Source organism: Aspergillus clavatus, genomic scaffold (assembly GCF_000002715.2).
Source record: "Aspergillus clavatus NRRL 1 1099423829800 genomic scaffold, whole genome shotgun sequence".
NCBI lineage: Eukaryota > Fungi > Ascomycota > Eurotiomycetes > Eurotiales > Aspergillaceae > Aspergillus > Aspergillus clavatus.
The window spans coordinates 1,515,763-1,531,809 of record NW_001517099.1 but is presented as its reverse complement, the minus strand read 5'-3'; the positions used below and the strand labels follow the sequence as shown (position 1 = coordinate 1,531,809).

Here is a 16,047-nt window from a genome sequence, read left to right as displayed (position 1 = left end):
GAATACCAACAACGCTCAACGCCAAAATGCTATACAGATACAAAGCACCACAAGGAACCAAAGAATTCAAGGGCAAATAGAGGTAAACAAGCGATGTATATTTCCAAGGCATTTGACTTAGTGCTTTTCCACACCGTATTCTACATACGCGCTCCCCCGCAGATCCGGAGCACCGTCGACCTTGAGCGCGGAGCCATACTGCCTCTCTCCAGCGAATCCCATCTTCTCGTCTTGATGTTGGAAGCTGTTGCTCGTGGGGATGGCCCTGGAAGCCACCACGGTGCTAATAGTGGCCTCATAGCGAGGAGCTGGCGCTGAGTGGGCGCTCGGGTTCGGGATCGCAGTCAAAGGCACATCGTCGAAGCCGCCAGCGTCTGAGGTGTGATGGCTGGTGGAAGGAGCACCGCCTCCCTCTCCGCGGCTTCTGTCTCGCATCCAGAACAACGTCAGGGCGCGGACGATGCCAACTAGGGCGATGAAGACCCAGAGGAGAAGGATGGCCGTCGAGATGATGGTCTCCATGCGGATGCCTTCTTCGACCTTGTCGACGACCCTTATCACCACTTCGGTGATCTTGTTCGAGGTCTGGTCGCCGGCATCGGCGAGAAAGCTGTCGGATGCATCGGAGTTATTGCTGGCGATGCTGGCCGCAGCGCCGCGGGAGAAGGTATCGTTCGGTAGCAGGGGGAAGTCAATGTGGGCGTGATCGTGGACCCAGGTCAGTCCCTTTTGAATGCCGGCAACTTTAAGTCCAATCAAACACCCGAAGACGTCCATGAGAGGTTCGTAGAGGATGGTTCCGCCGAATGTTTCGTTGAGAACGCCGGTAGTCTTGTCAACGAAGGTGTTCAGCGTGTCGTTCAACGCGGTCGTACTGGTGTTGACCCAGCCAAAGACATTCTGGTTTAGGTCTTGGTTCATATGTCCGATCACCCCGTTGGCGTCATTGGCCCATGCCGCCGACGCATTCTCTAGCTTGTCGACGACCTTATCGGCAAATGCGCCGACTTGCGTGGACAGTTCAGGCACCGTCTTTTCCACGGCATGCAGGAGGAGATATTGACAGAGACAAGAGAACAACCCAGCTATCCCGAGACAGAGAACAAACAGCGCAGCGGGTGTTGTGGCGTATGCGATTGCCCAGCGTACAAGGATCTGTCGCCGGCTGTTGCTGAATCTGCTCGCGGCCTTGATACCTGCTGCAGCGGTGTATGGCCGAGAGACGATATAAACAATGTCCATGGGATCATGGGCTTCCTTCCGTACGAGCTGAGAGCGCTCCTTCATTGAGCGCCACCGGCGGATCTCTTGCCAGGCCATTGGGATGCAGGCCAGAACTGCTGCAAGGATGAGAACTGCGATGAAAATCTTGCGAGCAGTCATAACGAGATCTCCCACATTGTCGAAGAAGGAATCGATTCCATCGTTGCCCTCACAAAACTTTAGCTGTTCCTTTGCGGGAATCGGTAGCAAAGAGCGATCGAAAGTATAAGTCCCCAGAGACTGATTGACGAGCTTCTTGACTTCCTCAAATGGGGTACGCAACACCGTTTGAGTGAAATTATTGACTTCGTCGAATGTAGGGAGCGAATTGTTGAGCTTATCAAGCCCCTTGTCGATTGAAGAAGGGAGTTGTAGGTTTTCCAGAGTGCTGATTGAGCTGTTCAGGTCTAGTGTGGGTACACTGCCCCCAAAAACACTGGCAACAGAGTTCACACTGTCGAGGAACTTGTTGAAGCCATCCTCGAATGTGCTCACAACTTTGCCAATATCATCACCAACTTCCTTCACAGTAGAATTCAGGAAGTCCGCGGCATCCTTTATCACCCCAACCGCGACATGGACACTGCCTCTGACTGCCAGAGTAAAGAGGCAGAGGTACGTCTGGTACAACACCTTGATGATGAAGAGGACCAGCTCTTCAACACCAGTGACTGTGAGCATCAGCATGGATTTGAGGCCGCTCACAGCTGTCTCAACTCCGCTTGCTGTGAGTTCATTGACGCCTTGTGAAAGGTAATGAGGCATAGACGCCATCGAGCTACCCATCGATTCCACGCTCGAGCAAGCGGAGAGGGCCTCCCTTTTCGCCGTGCCCATGTCTGCCTGCAAACCTGAAGCCGCCATCAAGACCCTGACCAGGACTAGAAGCAGAAGTATTGTCCATCGATTGATCCATACTTGTGACAAGCGCGCTCTGAGGCCAAGATAAGGCGTGAGGCCATCCGGAGGCATGGTGATGATGTGGCCTTGATTGGTGGTCGGGGCATGGGCTGCGTAAGGTGGTAGAAGCGGAAATATCGAGTGACCTGACCTTGAGAACAACATGTTTGGAGGATCTCGTTGGAATAGGAAAAATGGATGAGTGGGCTGACCAGGTTGAATGCCAGGAAAGGGGAGCAGTATGCGAATAAAGAGAAGAGGTTCGTCGACGTCAGGGAGAAGTTGAAAGAGGAGGAATCAGTGAAGATACACAAAGAAGATGTCGGCCAGCAACTATCTGTTTCAAATGAGTATGGTGGATCAATCTATCGGAAAGCCATGCCACATGCTCGAGTCTATAACAGATGAATGAAAGAGGACAGTCTTGACAAAGAATGGATGCGTTAGCGTTTCTCGACCACAACAAAGGAAAAGACAATGGCTTAATAAAGCGCTGTCAATGGATTAATAGTAGGCGATTCATATAGATCAACAAGTCAACAGAAAAACTTGGCACTTGCCAAATATATGACTATTTTCAGGTCTCTCGGCCTGAACAGACCACTGACAACACAAGAGCATTCTACCCATCCCGTCCAAGGCCCAACCGACCGAAATAACAGCACCAAGACCTCACCAGACCTCAATATTCTGCGGCCTGGTCGTTTCATCTTGCGCGAGATGCTCAGCGGCTCTTTTCAGTGGCTTCTTCAGAGCGCTGGCAGGCCAAATATAGCCGGCGCTTAATCTTCAGGACCGGTCGACCAATCCTTTGTCTGAAGGACTATGATATCAGGTCCACTCGGATCGATATTTATGCAAAGCATCTGTATGTCCCAGCTTAGTGAAGAATATCAGCAGGGGTTCTTTATTCGATCTGCTCAACATCTGCGGCGCTTGTTGTTCCAGTTCCCGCTGGCTTGCCAGAGGTTACAGTGATGGCCGTCATTCGACTGGATCAGAGGAATAGATGGGTTAGCTCCATGGGGTAGTGCAGTTTTTTTTTTTAAAAAAAAAAAAAGAATTATTCGTATCTCCTGGTGGACACAGTATGATGAATAAGTGTCTCTGGGGTATTCCTGGAACATGAGCGACAGAGTGTGGTTGAAGATTTATGCGAGATGGCACACTCCACGTGATGCGGGGGATATATATAGAGATGTTCTCGACAATAAGACTATACTGAGAGCACCAAATTAAATGTTAAAATCCTGTGAGAGCAATCTGTCCGAGCCTCAGCTAGACGGGGCTGGAGTGTAATACAGCCAAATAGTCCGTGGTTGACGCCTGTCTTCAACGACATCGACACATAAATTGGATCACTTCGATCTACCTGCTCTTTCATATAATGACATGACATGAGATGTCCTTACTATTCATACCCTCTCCCAAAACAGAGACCGAAGGTAAATTCCAAGATGCCGTCGAATTTGATTCCCATCCTCTGCGCTGTGTGGATGGATATAGCTGCAGCTGCAGGGGCGACGATATTGAAGATTTTAGGAACAACATCTAGATAAAGTGCCCTGACTGTGTAATAATGGTGCAGCATCAGAACAAGAAAGATAAAGATGACTTAGATGGATTCTTCCGGAACAACCTGCTAACCACCATCACCATGGCAGTGAAGCATCACACTGAAGTCATCTCCCATATGGTGTCCTTCTCCCTTGAAAAGCCTTCTTGGACAGATTCATGTCCCTCAGAAGGAGAGAGATGTCACATGTCGCCTGTTGTGACTTTGAAAAGCGTGTACTGTAGTCATCTTTGAAGATACCTTCACTGGAGAAAAACAAATCCCACGCGCCATGATTTCGCGTCCTGGAGGCGTCCTAGACCCTACATTGGGCCAAGGAGGTGGCATGGTAGTCAAGGACATTGAGGACTGGATACTCGAAGCATCCGAGCATTCACCTCTGATGGTGCAAGCATTCTCGGTGGCCAGATTTCCAAGAAACCTGTCTGATCCTATAGATCTTAGCAGGCTGGAACTGAGTGACAGCTATCAAGCAAACTACCTGCTGCTAGACCACTCCACCTGTCTCATGAGCGCCAGCTCAGCTCCCAACAAAGAGACATCTCCCTTCAGCTACACAGTGGAGATGAGCAGATGTTTGCCTGAAACTGAGAGCTGGACCTGCGGTAAGTGAAATCTGAATTCACCTTCTTCCCACTCCATCTCTTCTGACCTCATCCACAACCACATGGATACAAATGGGTACGTGTCGCTAAGCAAGACCTCAGAGACAGAAGGAAGGCAAAAACCCAGCCCCCAGGAGCAACAGACTCGCTCGAATGCCATCAACCTGATACGTGCCAGAACCCTCACTCGTCTGTCGCCCACAGAGGCTCCATCCTTAGGAGATACATGCAGCCTGTCCAGCGACCCATTCCACTCGTCTAGTGCGCAATCTGCATATTCAGACCTAGGCCCAGTTGTGATAATGCAGCCAATACAAGCATCGAAGAAAAAGAAGAAGAAGAAGAAGCCTCCCAAAATTCGAATATTCCACAAGAATAGTGAGACTTCTGCGGATAAAGATCAGGTCCACATGAAGAGCGAGTCATTAGCCCAGCCCTCTAATGACAAAGACAGAGCAATGATGACAGTGACAGAGACCCAGGACCAGAAGAATCTTCAACAGGGGCAGTTTCCCTTGCAGCATGATCTTCTTAATGATCAACCCAAGTCACAGATCTTGTACACCAGTTTGTTCCGAAGTGAGACTCAACAGAGTGATCCGCAGCAAGAAGGCCCCAAAAACAGTGCAGAAACTCGGATCCCTTCATGGAACCCAGCTGGAGACCACAAAAGCAGCTTAGCTACCTTGCAGGACGCACCTGCCCCAAGTGCCCATAATCCTTTATTGGCGCCATTCCGTCAACATCTTGATCTCGACCATGATGATTGCAAGCTCACAAGTTCAGAAAAACAGAAAGGGTCCTTCACTGGAGATATCACACCCAAGGCGGCCGGGTGTCTTCAGCATTTGAATGTGCCTGCTTGTGACGTCGAAGGGAAGGGTACGACCGCGAACGCGCAGAGCTGGGCTGCGGTTGCGGCGAAGGGCTTAAGCACATTTTCCACAGGATCTAATGTTCAACATCCTCCTAACTATAAAAAGGCAAAGCCAGGATCCTCACAACCGAAGGCCGTCAAAAAGAAGAAGTGCTCTCAACACAAAGCCTATCCAGAGGACCGTGAATCTCCCAAGATAGTCACCAGCCACGCGCATCCCTCGCCTTCTGATACCAAAACCGAAACAGCAACATCGACTCAACCTACCCGAGCCGATATCACAAAGGTCAATTCGGAAGCGTTCTTCTGGCAACTTGATAGCCACGGGTTCCCCTGCGCCAAGTATGGTTGCGACAAGCGGTGCAATCTTTGGGATGGGAGTACTGTGATCTGCCCCAAGTGTGGACCATTCTCTGAGGTTCGGTACTGTAGCAAGGACCACCTCCTCGAGGATATCAAAGAGCATTGGTTATCCTGCGGCCAACTGACTTTCACACACCCTTGTCGTGAGAATTCGATACCTCAAGACGTGAGGAAAGGACCACCTCTAATACCCTGTCTTCATCATTACGATACGCCTGAGCGGCACCGCCAGGCAGTGTACTTCAACATCATGGCTCGGGAGGGTGATTATTTCATATTTTCCGATTATGTCGATTGGGCACAAGCAGGTTATCCACGAAGCACTCTCGAGACCCGTTGCGCCAATCGGGTTCTCCACACCGTCAGGATTGAAGACAGGGAAAAGAAGGATAGATTTCGTCGTGTCCTCGCAGCATGCCTCTTCAGTAAGTCATTACCCATCAAGAATAGTAAGCACGCGAAATTGCATATTAATTCCTGATTCTGAACCAGTGACGATCGAAGTCCACGAACTTGCCGACTACTTATATCGGCTGATCAGAGACGAGCTGCGAGCCCAAGGAATCTGGTTCATGGAAGTCGAGGTCATGCTTAAGTGTCAAATACATGCAGAGCTGGCAATCAATATTCTGCCAGAAATCACGGGAGAAAGACACGCTTGCGAGACCGACTGGGACGGCAAGAACCGTCGACATTGTCAGGATGCCGTATGTCGGGGGGAGTACCGTCGCCTGCTGGGCTCAATTGAAGGTAAAGGCCACTCCCATCTCGTCAATAACCTAGAGGGAACGTATTGGATCCTACGAGCAGCAAGGACAACCCACCCGAAGGTGAATGATCCAAGTGCACGCATGCGGGGGCATGGTTTTGTGAGTGTGGCGGAGGAGGACAGGAGGATATACCAGCGCGGAGAAGGTTGGGATGGTGCTGGAACGGGACCCATGGAAATTGAGGGTATTAATGCGTGAGGCTGGGCTCTGCTTTATGAGGACAGACATGACCACCTTCTCATTAAATTCCCAACGCGGATACCATTGTTGTTTGGTTATGATTGCATGTGAGTGTAGACCCAATCTGATGGATGTAAGGATACCAAGTCGCCTGTTGTTAGCTTTTTAAGTTGATGAATCGATGACTCCCTTACACAATTATGTGTTTTGGCCTTCGCCATGAAGAAGCTTAGGATAGTTTATATAGTTTAAGATATAAGTAATATGCAAAGGTTCGATGGTCTATAAGAGTAAAAGTGATGTCAATATATTCTTGAATAATGGCTTGATATATGCTCTGAAAATGGCAGCTCAAATCGCTGGGATATCTGACGTACAGAAAGAGAATGACCAAGTTAAGAGCGTCTATAATTCCCTTTCCCACGAGAATTGATAGGTAAATCCTATCAATCTCCGCCCCCTTGGTTAGTGAAAGGCATATCCAATGAACCGCCTGTTCCCATCGAAGCGTTGTGGCGAGCAAGCGGATTACTGTAGCGACTTTGCTATGAGATATACTTCTTTAAGCCACGAAGACGCTCCTTCGCGGTTTCTAGAACATCATCATTCTTGCAGACTGCGAATCGAAGGTAATTCTCCGCGATATGGGCATTCTCGTCAGTATAGAACTCTGTGGGAGGGATAGCCGCCACTCCCACTTCGTGGATTAGGAACCAGCAGAGCTTGAAGTCGCGGGGCCGGTTGGCAACATGAGGAGGGAATGGGTAATCCTCCGGGAGTTTGACAGAGGCCATGTTCGCAAGAACAAAGTATCCTCCCTCGGGATCAGAGTACTAAAGATGCTCGGTTAGGCCAATGAACAGCAACATGATCAGCTGTTAAACCTACCGGGATATTGAGTTCATCAAAGACCTTGCAGAAGCGCTCCATTTTCTTCTTCATTTCTTCTCGGCTCTGATCCCAGAAGCCGACCTTGTCTGCCTGCTCGAAAGCAACCGCAGCAGCCTCCTGAAGAGGAGAAACGCTGCTATAGCAGATGCGAGTGTGTGCAGCAGCGACATATTTGATCAAATGTTCGGGTCCGATCAGATAGCCAACACGCCAGCCGGTAGCATAGAATGCCTTTCCAGCGGAGCCAACCGTGATAGTACGCTCCCAGAGCTGTGGTGACAGAGTGGCAATTCGGGTGAAAGGCACGTAGTACAGACGATCGTAGACCTCATCGGAGAGGATGATGAGGTTGTGTTTCACACACAACTCCCCAATCCGTTCGAGTTCGTCTCGCGATAAGACCTTTCCAACGGGGTTGTGACTGCCCCTGCTGTTAACTCTATACCTGCATTCGGTGTAGATATGATCACTTACGGTGAGTTCAAGACCTGTATGACAGATTAGATATCGCTGCGTATAACAAGAAGGCTTGGATCCCTTACAATCATCTTTGTCTTCGTGTTGATGGTTCTTTCCAGCTCCTCGAAATCTATCGTCCACTCTGACGCCGGTGATGTCCTTGTCGCACCGTCCTTGGGAGGATGAAGTGGCACATAGCGAATGGTGCCACCAGGCATCTCAATGTTGCTGATATATCTATTCAACCGAATTAGGATCGTCAACGTCGAAGAACCGGTGCCTTCCTTACTGGTCAAAGAAAGGTTCGAAAATGATGACTTCGTCCCCGGGTTCGATGAAACCCATGAATGCACTTAGCATTCCTGCATTTTAAATCAGCTGGTTATCATCGGCATAAGCACCATTGTCCCCGACCTTCATTTGCGCCTGTGGTGATGGAGATTTCCGTATCAGGGTTCAGGGTACGACCGAAAGATGAAGAGTAAGCTTCAGCGATAGCTTTCTTAAGACGAGGACGGCCCTGTATCATCATAAGCGAGGCTGGTTGACGCGGCGGTCCTTGTGATTACCGGTGTACCTTGGTAGGCGAGTATTGGTTACAATCGACCCGGTCGAGGGCTTCCTTGGCCGCATCGAGAGCGAATTGAGGAGGGTTATAACCACTATTAATCCAAGAAATATTAGGCTGCATTCTTTCCTATGAGGCGGGACCGGCACTCACAAGAAGCCTTGGCCCATGTTCACAATCGGCTGAACCGGAGAAGCGGCAGCCGCTTCATTAACGATTGACCTGATTAGCCATTAGGATACGGTTCCATTCTCATCAACAGCACATGCGACAGAGTGTCTCGCACCAGACATCTTGTCTCTGACCGGCGACTCTCTGCGCCGGGCGAAAAGGGTCAGATTTCGGTGTTGTCGCCGACATCGCTCTGACTCCTCGGTTATAGTATCGGGGAGGGATGGCCTTGGAACAAGATAATGATGATGCGCCTTTGAAGTTCCTCAGTGCTGCTATTGAGGCAGAAGAGTATGTACGAAGAAGCATAAGGACAGAAGAGAAAATGCTGAGATGCGACTCCTCAAATATATTATCCTGTGGGGTTCCTGGTTGACGGGGGGGGTGGTTTATTATGGGGCATTGCGATTACTACTACTATACATCCATGGGCGGTGATTACCGATTAGCAAAATTGCGTGCTCCGCCCCTCCAGTTGGGGTGACAATTCTCAGGGAATCGTGTCGCACAGAACATACACAAAGAATGGCGCTCCTCAAAAGATAGAATGCCACCTTGCATGGTCTTAACGTCCTTTTCCCCGGGTGTTGTTCACTTGTTCTGTCTTCCTGACTTCCGATATCCCACCTGCACTGCGGAGTAGATATTCCCAGGCACCAAGGTGTCGAACGTGCGTCATCTCCCGGTTGATGACTAACCACAATTAAGTGCCTTTTGCGAGACGCGTCCACGCGTCAAAATCAATAATGCGAACGATAGAGCTGACTTGGAATTTGTTGCTTCCTGTACGACCTCTATGGCATGTTTAAGCTTGTCCTTCAGGGGAACATAACTCGGTTGCCAGGACTCCTCACAGGATTGGCTGGGTGGTTAAGCAAAAATGGTCTCCTGTCCCATATGCGGGAACTCCGTCTCATCACTGAGAATCAACGACCACATAGACTCCAACTGTGAGAGTTTCATCGACGAGCCCTCTTCGAGCTCTGGAGATCAGGAATCTTCCCAGAAAACACCAGTCCCAAATTTCTTCCAGCCGGCTTCTGCTCGGAAAGCCGCGGTTCAGTCAGCCTCACACAGCGATTCCATATCCACCCCCTCACCATTGCGAATACTCAACGGCAAGCGAACGATAGCGCATGAGAGACAACCTGCCGTGAACGGAAATAAACCGCCTCGGGAAGAAGTGCAAAGGGAACCACCGTTGAAGAAACCTAAGATCAATGCGCTCCAAAAGGCGGCACCTTTGGCCGAGCGGATGCGGCCGCAGACTTTGGACGAAGTCTGTGGCCAGGAGCTTGTCGGGCCGAAGGGTGTGCTCCGGGGTCTCATCGAACAAGATCGGGTCCCCAGTATGATTCTCTGGGGACACGCAGGAACTGGTAAAACCACGATTGCTAGAGTCATTGCTTCGATGGTGGGAAGCAGATTCGTGGAAATAAACAGTACCAGTTCGGGGGTTGCGGAGTGTAAAAAGATCTTCGCGGAAGCTAGAAGTGAACTCAATCTGACTGGAAGGAAGACGATCATTTTCTGTGATGAGATTCATCGGTTTTCCAAGTCTCAGCAGGATGTGTTCTTGGGTCCTGTGGAGAGCGGACAAGTCACGCTTATAGGTGCTACAACGGAAAACCCATCCTTCAAAGTCCAGAATGCGTTGCTTTCAAGGTGCAGGACCTTTACGCTGTCAAAACTGACCGACAGAGATGTCGAATCCATCCTTCACCGAGCTTTGAGAGTCGAGGGGCCGAATTATTCACCGTCCGCACTTGTAGACGATGAATTGATATCGTATCTTGCCCGCTTTGCGGATGGAGATGCCCGAACATCTCTTAATCTGTTAGAGCTGGCCATGGATCTGTCCAAGCGTTCTGAAATGACCAAAGATGAATTGAAACGGTCACTCACCAAGACTCTTGTGTATGATCGTGCAGGAGACCAGCATTATGACACGATCTCGGCCTTCCACAAGTCTATCAGAGGCAGCGATCCAGATGCGGCCCTCTACTATCTCGCTCGCATGCTTCAGTCGGGCGAAGATCCTCTGTTCATTGCACGCCGTCTCGTTGTCGTTGCCTCGGAAGATATCGGTTTGGCGGACAACAGCATGCTGACACTGGCCATGTCCACTCATTCGGCCGTCGAAAAGATTGGACTACCTGAAGCTCGGATCAACCTTGCGCATGCCACGGTAGCCATGGCACTATCCAAGAAAAGCACTCGAAGCTATCGTGGCTTGAAGAATGCTTTTGCTGCGCTTGAGGAACCGGGAGTCGCAGGCTTGCCGATACCAATCCATCTGAGAAACGCTCCGACCCGTCTCATGAAGGAATTGGGGTATGGGAAGGAGTACAAATACAATCCGAACTATCTCGAAGGCCAGGTTGTGCAAGATTATCTTCCCGAGACACTGATTGGCCGAAAATTTCTGGAGGACAGTGATCTGGGCACTGCAGTTGACCCTGATCTCATGGCGCAGGGCGAAGAAGACCTGGAGCCTTGAACGGGGGTATGCATCAATCCCTCTACAGGATTAATGCATGTGTTGTCGTCCAAATGGCACAGTGCATTCAAGGCAACAGATGAGAGTAACAAATGATGACCTCTTTGCTCCTTCCGAGGAATAGAATTTATGTCCTTATCACGTTAATGCATACAGGGCCAGTATCTTCTCATTCCATTCACTTTGGTGGTGATAAATGACCATAGTATCGCCTGGACCTTTGTGACCGTGTCTTCCATTCAATGATGAAGACAAGATTCAACTAAACACAGTTATGGTACAAAAGCAACTTCTGCCTAAGGCTTCAATGTCCAGTGCTCTGCATGGAATCATTCCGAGCATCGTCGCTCCCTTTCACTAGAGCAATGAGGTTGGCTTGTATCCGAGGGCCATGCTTGTGGCTATTTCTCTAATACATGCATTCTTGCTCACTTTGAGTGAATATTTCTCCCCACACTCCAAGAGCTGTCGAGTGATAATGGTTGCTATTGCTGGTCTAGTCGTGGGGTTTGTTGTCGTCATGGCCAGTATAACCTAAGTCTGGGTGGTTACTGCCTGGCGCTCAACCACCAGAGCTTCGTCTGCCTGATCCCTCTTTATGTTCCGGATTTTGTCCTGTGAATATATACTGTCTCGTCTCGGTCCTTATGATCTCGCACCTGATGTTGTCCTTTGGTTATAAGATCCACTGAGATTGCCTCAAGCCTTCCTCTCCTTCATCTGCCTGCCATTCGATATTGCAAACATATACACCCTTGAACTTCGTCCTGTCCTCAAAATTGGCATTCGAGCTGCTCCATGGCCCAGAATATGAGCTCAGGCCGATCCCTCATTCAATCGCAGATGTATCCAGCTCCTCCCTTCAATTCGTTTCAGCAATCATACATGAATAATGAATATGAGAACCCGTTCAATCCTGTAGGTTATGCTCCTTTAATGATAAACCCCTTTTCTCTCATGCTCTTCTTAACGTGTGGATCTCAGTATCAGTCAATGAATAATTACTTACCTCGGCCTCCTATGGAGAGCCTTCCTCCATCAAGACACGATGACATGATTCATGGCCAAGTCGCATACAACACCTCTTTCCATACTGGCCACCCACAGCATGTTCTACCGCAACCTACACTTGCTATGGGGTCGACTTATCCGCTCTCAACAGGCCCGATTGACGGTCCTGTGGAACATAGTCATCCTTTCACGAACAGCACGACGGATTCCATCACCTGCTCGATGAACAATCTTCACCATTTCGAGGCTTATCCTCACGCTCAATCCACTCAGTCACAAGTGCCAATTGAGATATCTTTTCCAAGGCAGGGTTCGGTACCAAATACTCGTCTTGAATACCAGCCTGGACCCCGGTCAAGAATTTCTCCGGATATCTGCACGGAAATACCTTTCGAGCGGCAGAACAACAGTTCCAATGGTCTGTTCTCTGCAATTGCGCAAAATGCTCCTTGTTGTAAGTGCCACTTGATGCTGAAAGATCTGGTTGCTAACTTGCACCAATAGCACCCGTTGAGTACTTGCATTCGTCGAATCACACATCTCCTTTCACGAAAGATGGCCATGAAGGGCTTGCATCGGCCAACAGTCAGGAACTGAATATTGTCTTGGAGGATCCTCGCATTCTATCTCAGCATCGTAAGAGAAGATTACGAAGCAAGAGAGAGTTCGATCAGGCCAAGCAGGACAATCAGTTGATCAGAACACTGGGAGGTGCCTGCATATGGTGCTACCGCAAAAAGAAGCGGTGCGGAACCGTTGTTGCATGCTTGACATGCCAAAAATTGGGCCTCCAGTGCATCAGAAAATATACTCAGCTAAGCTTCGTCCAAGATTCGCCGAAGTATGCCAACCGATTGCCTGACCAAATGGGAGAAATGTTTTCTTGCTTAAAGGATCACGCGTCCAAGAATGCCTCAGAGCGAATTGCTGTCAGCTTTCGCTCTCGAACAATCGATCTCTGGACTGCCAATGCAGCCATGCTTAACCTTGCCAATGTGAATACGCTCAACGAGGTGAATCGGCAACTCCACCTCCAGAGTATGGGATCCGTTCATTGTGATCAATTGAACAAGCTCGAAGATTTCTTTCCAGGCGTCTCTCTTGTCGAGACGGCTTTGAGCATGTACAAGTTGGCTTCGGTGATAATATGTCTCTGCAAGACACAGGTGCATGTTCCCGCAGCTGATGTCGACCGAGCAAGGTCAATTGTCCTCTATATGTTGAACGTCCATCTCCAACGACTGTACGAGCTATCAGATGAACTTTGCTCTGTCGTGTTTGGCATGATGCGCCGGAAAGAACCTCACATCGGCCATGCTGAGATGGAGAATGATCATGCCTCGCTAGAGTCTCTCGGGCCGGTCTGGGTGGCTGTGGCACTTTATTATCGGGTTGTTGATAGTCTCGCGAGCTTTGAAGCGGGGCCACTTCTCGCCGCGTTGCTGATGGATGCCAAAGAAGGCTCGGAGAGCGTCAGCGCCAGCGTGCTATGCGTTCTCAAGCATATCTTTTTGAACTCCAAGTCAGACATGAACAATATGACCAATGAGCTACTTGAGCAACATATTCCGACCATCCAGACTCGTCATTTCGATATTGCCGTCGAGGTATATCGGGGAAGTCAGATGGAGTTGCTCACAGCCACCCCCCGAGAAGCGAGTCCGTTCTCTGATGAGTCGTGCTCTGTCGAATCTTTGTTCGAAAAAATTCTTGACGATTGCACTCCCTCTTCTGACGCTCGTCCCGAAGCTCAGGCCAATAGTGCACCCCAGGCAACAGGTCAGAACTGGCTGAACGATTTGGAAGCAGAATTGGCTGAAACCATGCCGTTTGACGACGGCCTTTTCACTGCCGAGGACAGTGAGGAATGGCAGATGACACTCGCCGAAGGGTGCAAGGTGCCATCCACGCTTTAAAGCTTTGACTTGGGCAGCCCTTCTTGGTGCCTACGGATGGGCAAACGAGGCAATTCTTTAGCGGGCTTGGAGGACATGACAGGCGATTTTTGTGCTCGACTGTTTTAATCTCCTACACAATCTAGAGAAGGGTTCTACGTTTGATTTCGTGGTGATGTTGGCTACAAAATTGCTGGAGGCTAGGGCTACATACAATGCAAGGAGATAGTCAAGCTACCTGGAGATTATCGAACACAGGGAATAACAATCTACACAATAATACAATCTTAATAAGAAGACCATTTCTGTACTAGACATCTCCGTGGGGGGGTTTTTTTTTCCACAAAAAAAGAAAAAAGTATCCGACTTCGTGTTGAGTAGTAAGAATAGTTGTTTCATCGTTGCCCTCGAAACAACAAGAAGCTTGGTCCACCGCTTCGCGTCTGTTACAGTCCAACTTCTCCAGCGTGTTTCTCCGCAGACCAAAGCAGAAACAGAATCCCCCCACTAGCTCAAGACACCCCACGGCTCTCTTCAATCGGGACTTAGAAGGCTGCAATTAATTTATATTCATGATAGCCTCTCTGAAAATCATCCACTGAACAACACCCGGTTCCTGAACCCTCGCCCGGCGACAGGCCCGCGGTCCAACCCATCACCATGGCATCGTCCGGCCACCAGCCATTCGCATCGCGCTCCTACGCAGGCGGCAAACTCCCCGATCGATCCGTGAACGCGAATACAATCCCCTTCAGCGCGTCGTCGTTCTCCCGGCACCGGGGGCTGGGAGCATCAGGGCCCGGCGAGTTTGGCGGCGAGGTCGCAAAGTCGACGCAGCAGGCGCCGGCTCCTCCCGTGCATTCGCAGACACACGGGCCGTCGCAGGACTCGAATCCGCTGAATCGGCTGACGGAGGAGCAGCGGGAGGAGATTAATGAGGCTGTAAGTTTTGCTTTAACCTTGGCTGTGTGCTGAGGGGCCTGCTGGCTCTCCTACAAGACTTGGAGAATACAAACCACCCTGGTGGATTCTGTTGGGGAGAAAAAAAACTAAGGATATGAAACTGACCGACTGTTATCGAATGCCGGGAAAAAATAGTTCACCCTCTTCGACCTCGACCGAGACCGGCACCTCGACTACCACGAACTGCGCGTCGCCTTCCGCGCCCTCGGCTTCACCCTCTCCAAACAAGAGCTCATCTCCCTTCTCACCACGTACGGCGTCCCCCGCCCGCAGGTCCAGCAGCAGTCCGCCGGCCAGCAAGGATCCCAGCCCAAGGCCACGCCGGCGACGAACCCCCAGCACCCGTCCAACCTGCTCATGCCGCTGTCTGCGTTCCAGGCCGTGGCGGCCGTGAAGATCCTGGAGCGGGATCCGCGCGACGAGATCCTGCGGGCGTTCGAGCTCTTCGATGAAGGCCGGAAAGGGTACATCGATCTTGAGGATCTACGGCGGGTTGCGAGGGAGCTGGGGGAGACGGGGCTGGAAGAGGAGGAGCTGCGGGCGATGATTGAGGAGTTTGATTTGGAGGGCGTGGGTGGTGTGACCAGGGAGGCGTTTGTTAGTATCTGCTGGCAGTGATGATTGTATGCTGGTTTTATCCTTTTTTTGTCTTCTTGTTCGTTGCTTTGTATATGGGGTTCCATTGTTTGGGTCTGGGTTTTTTGGGCAATGATACTACATCTTCTGATGACACTTGGGCATACATTACTTGTGCTAATATATATTAGCTCTTCATTCTTCCTGGTCGTGGATCAAGGGACCTTCTTTCCAAGAGACTGTAGTAGAAGAGTCTTTCAACCCTGTTGTAAAGGTAGCAAGAGTACTGGCAAGAGTACTGGTCTTCTATCTCATCAAAGGATTGAATTGGCTAGTTTTACCTACATCTTCTTTCCCAGTCGGCTACATACTCGGCGACAAATTTCTTAGACTACATTGGTGGCAAGGGCAGTTCTAAGGGATCGTTAATGTGGACCAACTCTGAATTCAGCACCGTATCTTATATTCAAATCCAATGT

The 16,047-nt window shown here is 50.0% G+C and overlaps 6 protein-coding genes across 6 annotated transcripts, besides 2 other annotated features; 4 read left to right on the top strand and 2 right to left on the bottom strand.

Moving 5' to 3' along the window:
• Positions 1-117: 117 nt before the first annotated feature.
• prm1 (pheromone-regulated protein PRM1) lies at positions 118-2,235 on the bottom strand (the record flags this gene model as incomplete). Its single annotated transcript, XM_001271983.1, has 1 exon — positions 118-2,235. The coding sequence occupies one exon, from the start codon at positions 2,233-2,235 to the stop codon at positions 118-120; it is 2,118 nt and encodes a 705-aa protein (XP_001271984.1).
• Positions 2,236-4,010: 1,775 nt separating this feature from the next.
• ACLA_050290 (uncharacterized protein) lies at positions 4,011-6,552 on the top strand (the record flags this gene model as incomplete). The annotated part of the gene is made up of 3 exons (XM_001271982.1): positions 4,011-4,344; positions 4,447-6,009; positions 6,077-6,552. 3 exons carry the CDS (start codon positions 4,011-4,013, stop codon positions 6,550-6,552), a joined length of 2,373 nt encoding a protein of 790 aa, XP_001271983.1.
• Positions 4,667-4,691: a microsatellite.
• Positions 6,553-7,079: 527 nt separating the features above from the next.
• On the bottom strand, positions 7,080-8,622 carry ACLA_050280 (kynurenine--oxoglutarate transaminase; the record flags this gene model as incomplete). The annotated part of the gene is made up of 8 exons (XM_001271981.1): positions 7,080-7,367; positions 7,423-7,846; positions 7,900-7,913; positions 7,968-8,121; positions 8,174-8,246; positions 8,299-8,404; positions 8,462-8,546; positions 8,606-8,622. 8 exons carry the CDS (start codon positions 8,620-8,622, stop codon positions 7,080-7,082), a joined length of 1,161 nt encoding a protein of 386 aa, XP_001271982.1.
• An 881-nt stretch (positions 8,623-9,503) lies between these two features.
• ACLA_050270 (ssDNA-dependent ATPase MGS1) lies at positions 9,504-11,123 on the top strand (the record flags this gene model as incomplete). Its single annotated transcript, XM_001271980.1, has 1 exon — positions 9,504-11,123. One exon carries the CDS (start codon positions 9,504-9,506, stop codon positions 11,121-11,123), a length of 1,620 nt encoding a protein of 539 aa, XP_001271981.1.
• A 1,134-nt stretch (positions 11,124-12,257) lies between these two features.
• On the top strand, positions 12,258-14,050 carry ACLA_050260 (uncharacterized protein; the record flags this gene model as incomplete). Its single annotated transcript, XM_001271979.1, has 2 exons — positions 12,258-12,588; positions 12,639-14,050. 2 exons carry the CDS (start codon positions 12,258-12,260, stop codon positions 14,048-14,050), a joined length of 1,743 nt encoding a protein of 580 aa, XP_001271980.1.
• A 639-nt stretch (positions 14,051-14,689) lies between these two features.
• On the top strand, positions 14,690-15,610 carry cdc31 (putative cell division control protein Cdc31; the record flags this gene model as incomplete). The annotated part of the gene is made up of 2 exons (XM_001271978.1): positions 14,690-14,971; positions 15,128-15,610. 2 exons carry the CDS (start codon positions 14,690-14,692, stop codon positions 15,608-15,610), a joined length of 765 nt encoding a protein of 254 aa, XP_001271979.1.
• Positions 15,611-15,846: 236 nt separating this feature from the next.
• Positions 15,847-15,870: a microsatellite.
• Positions 15,871-16,047: the final 177 nt, after the last annotated feature.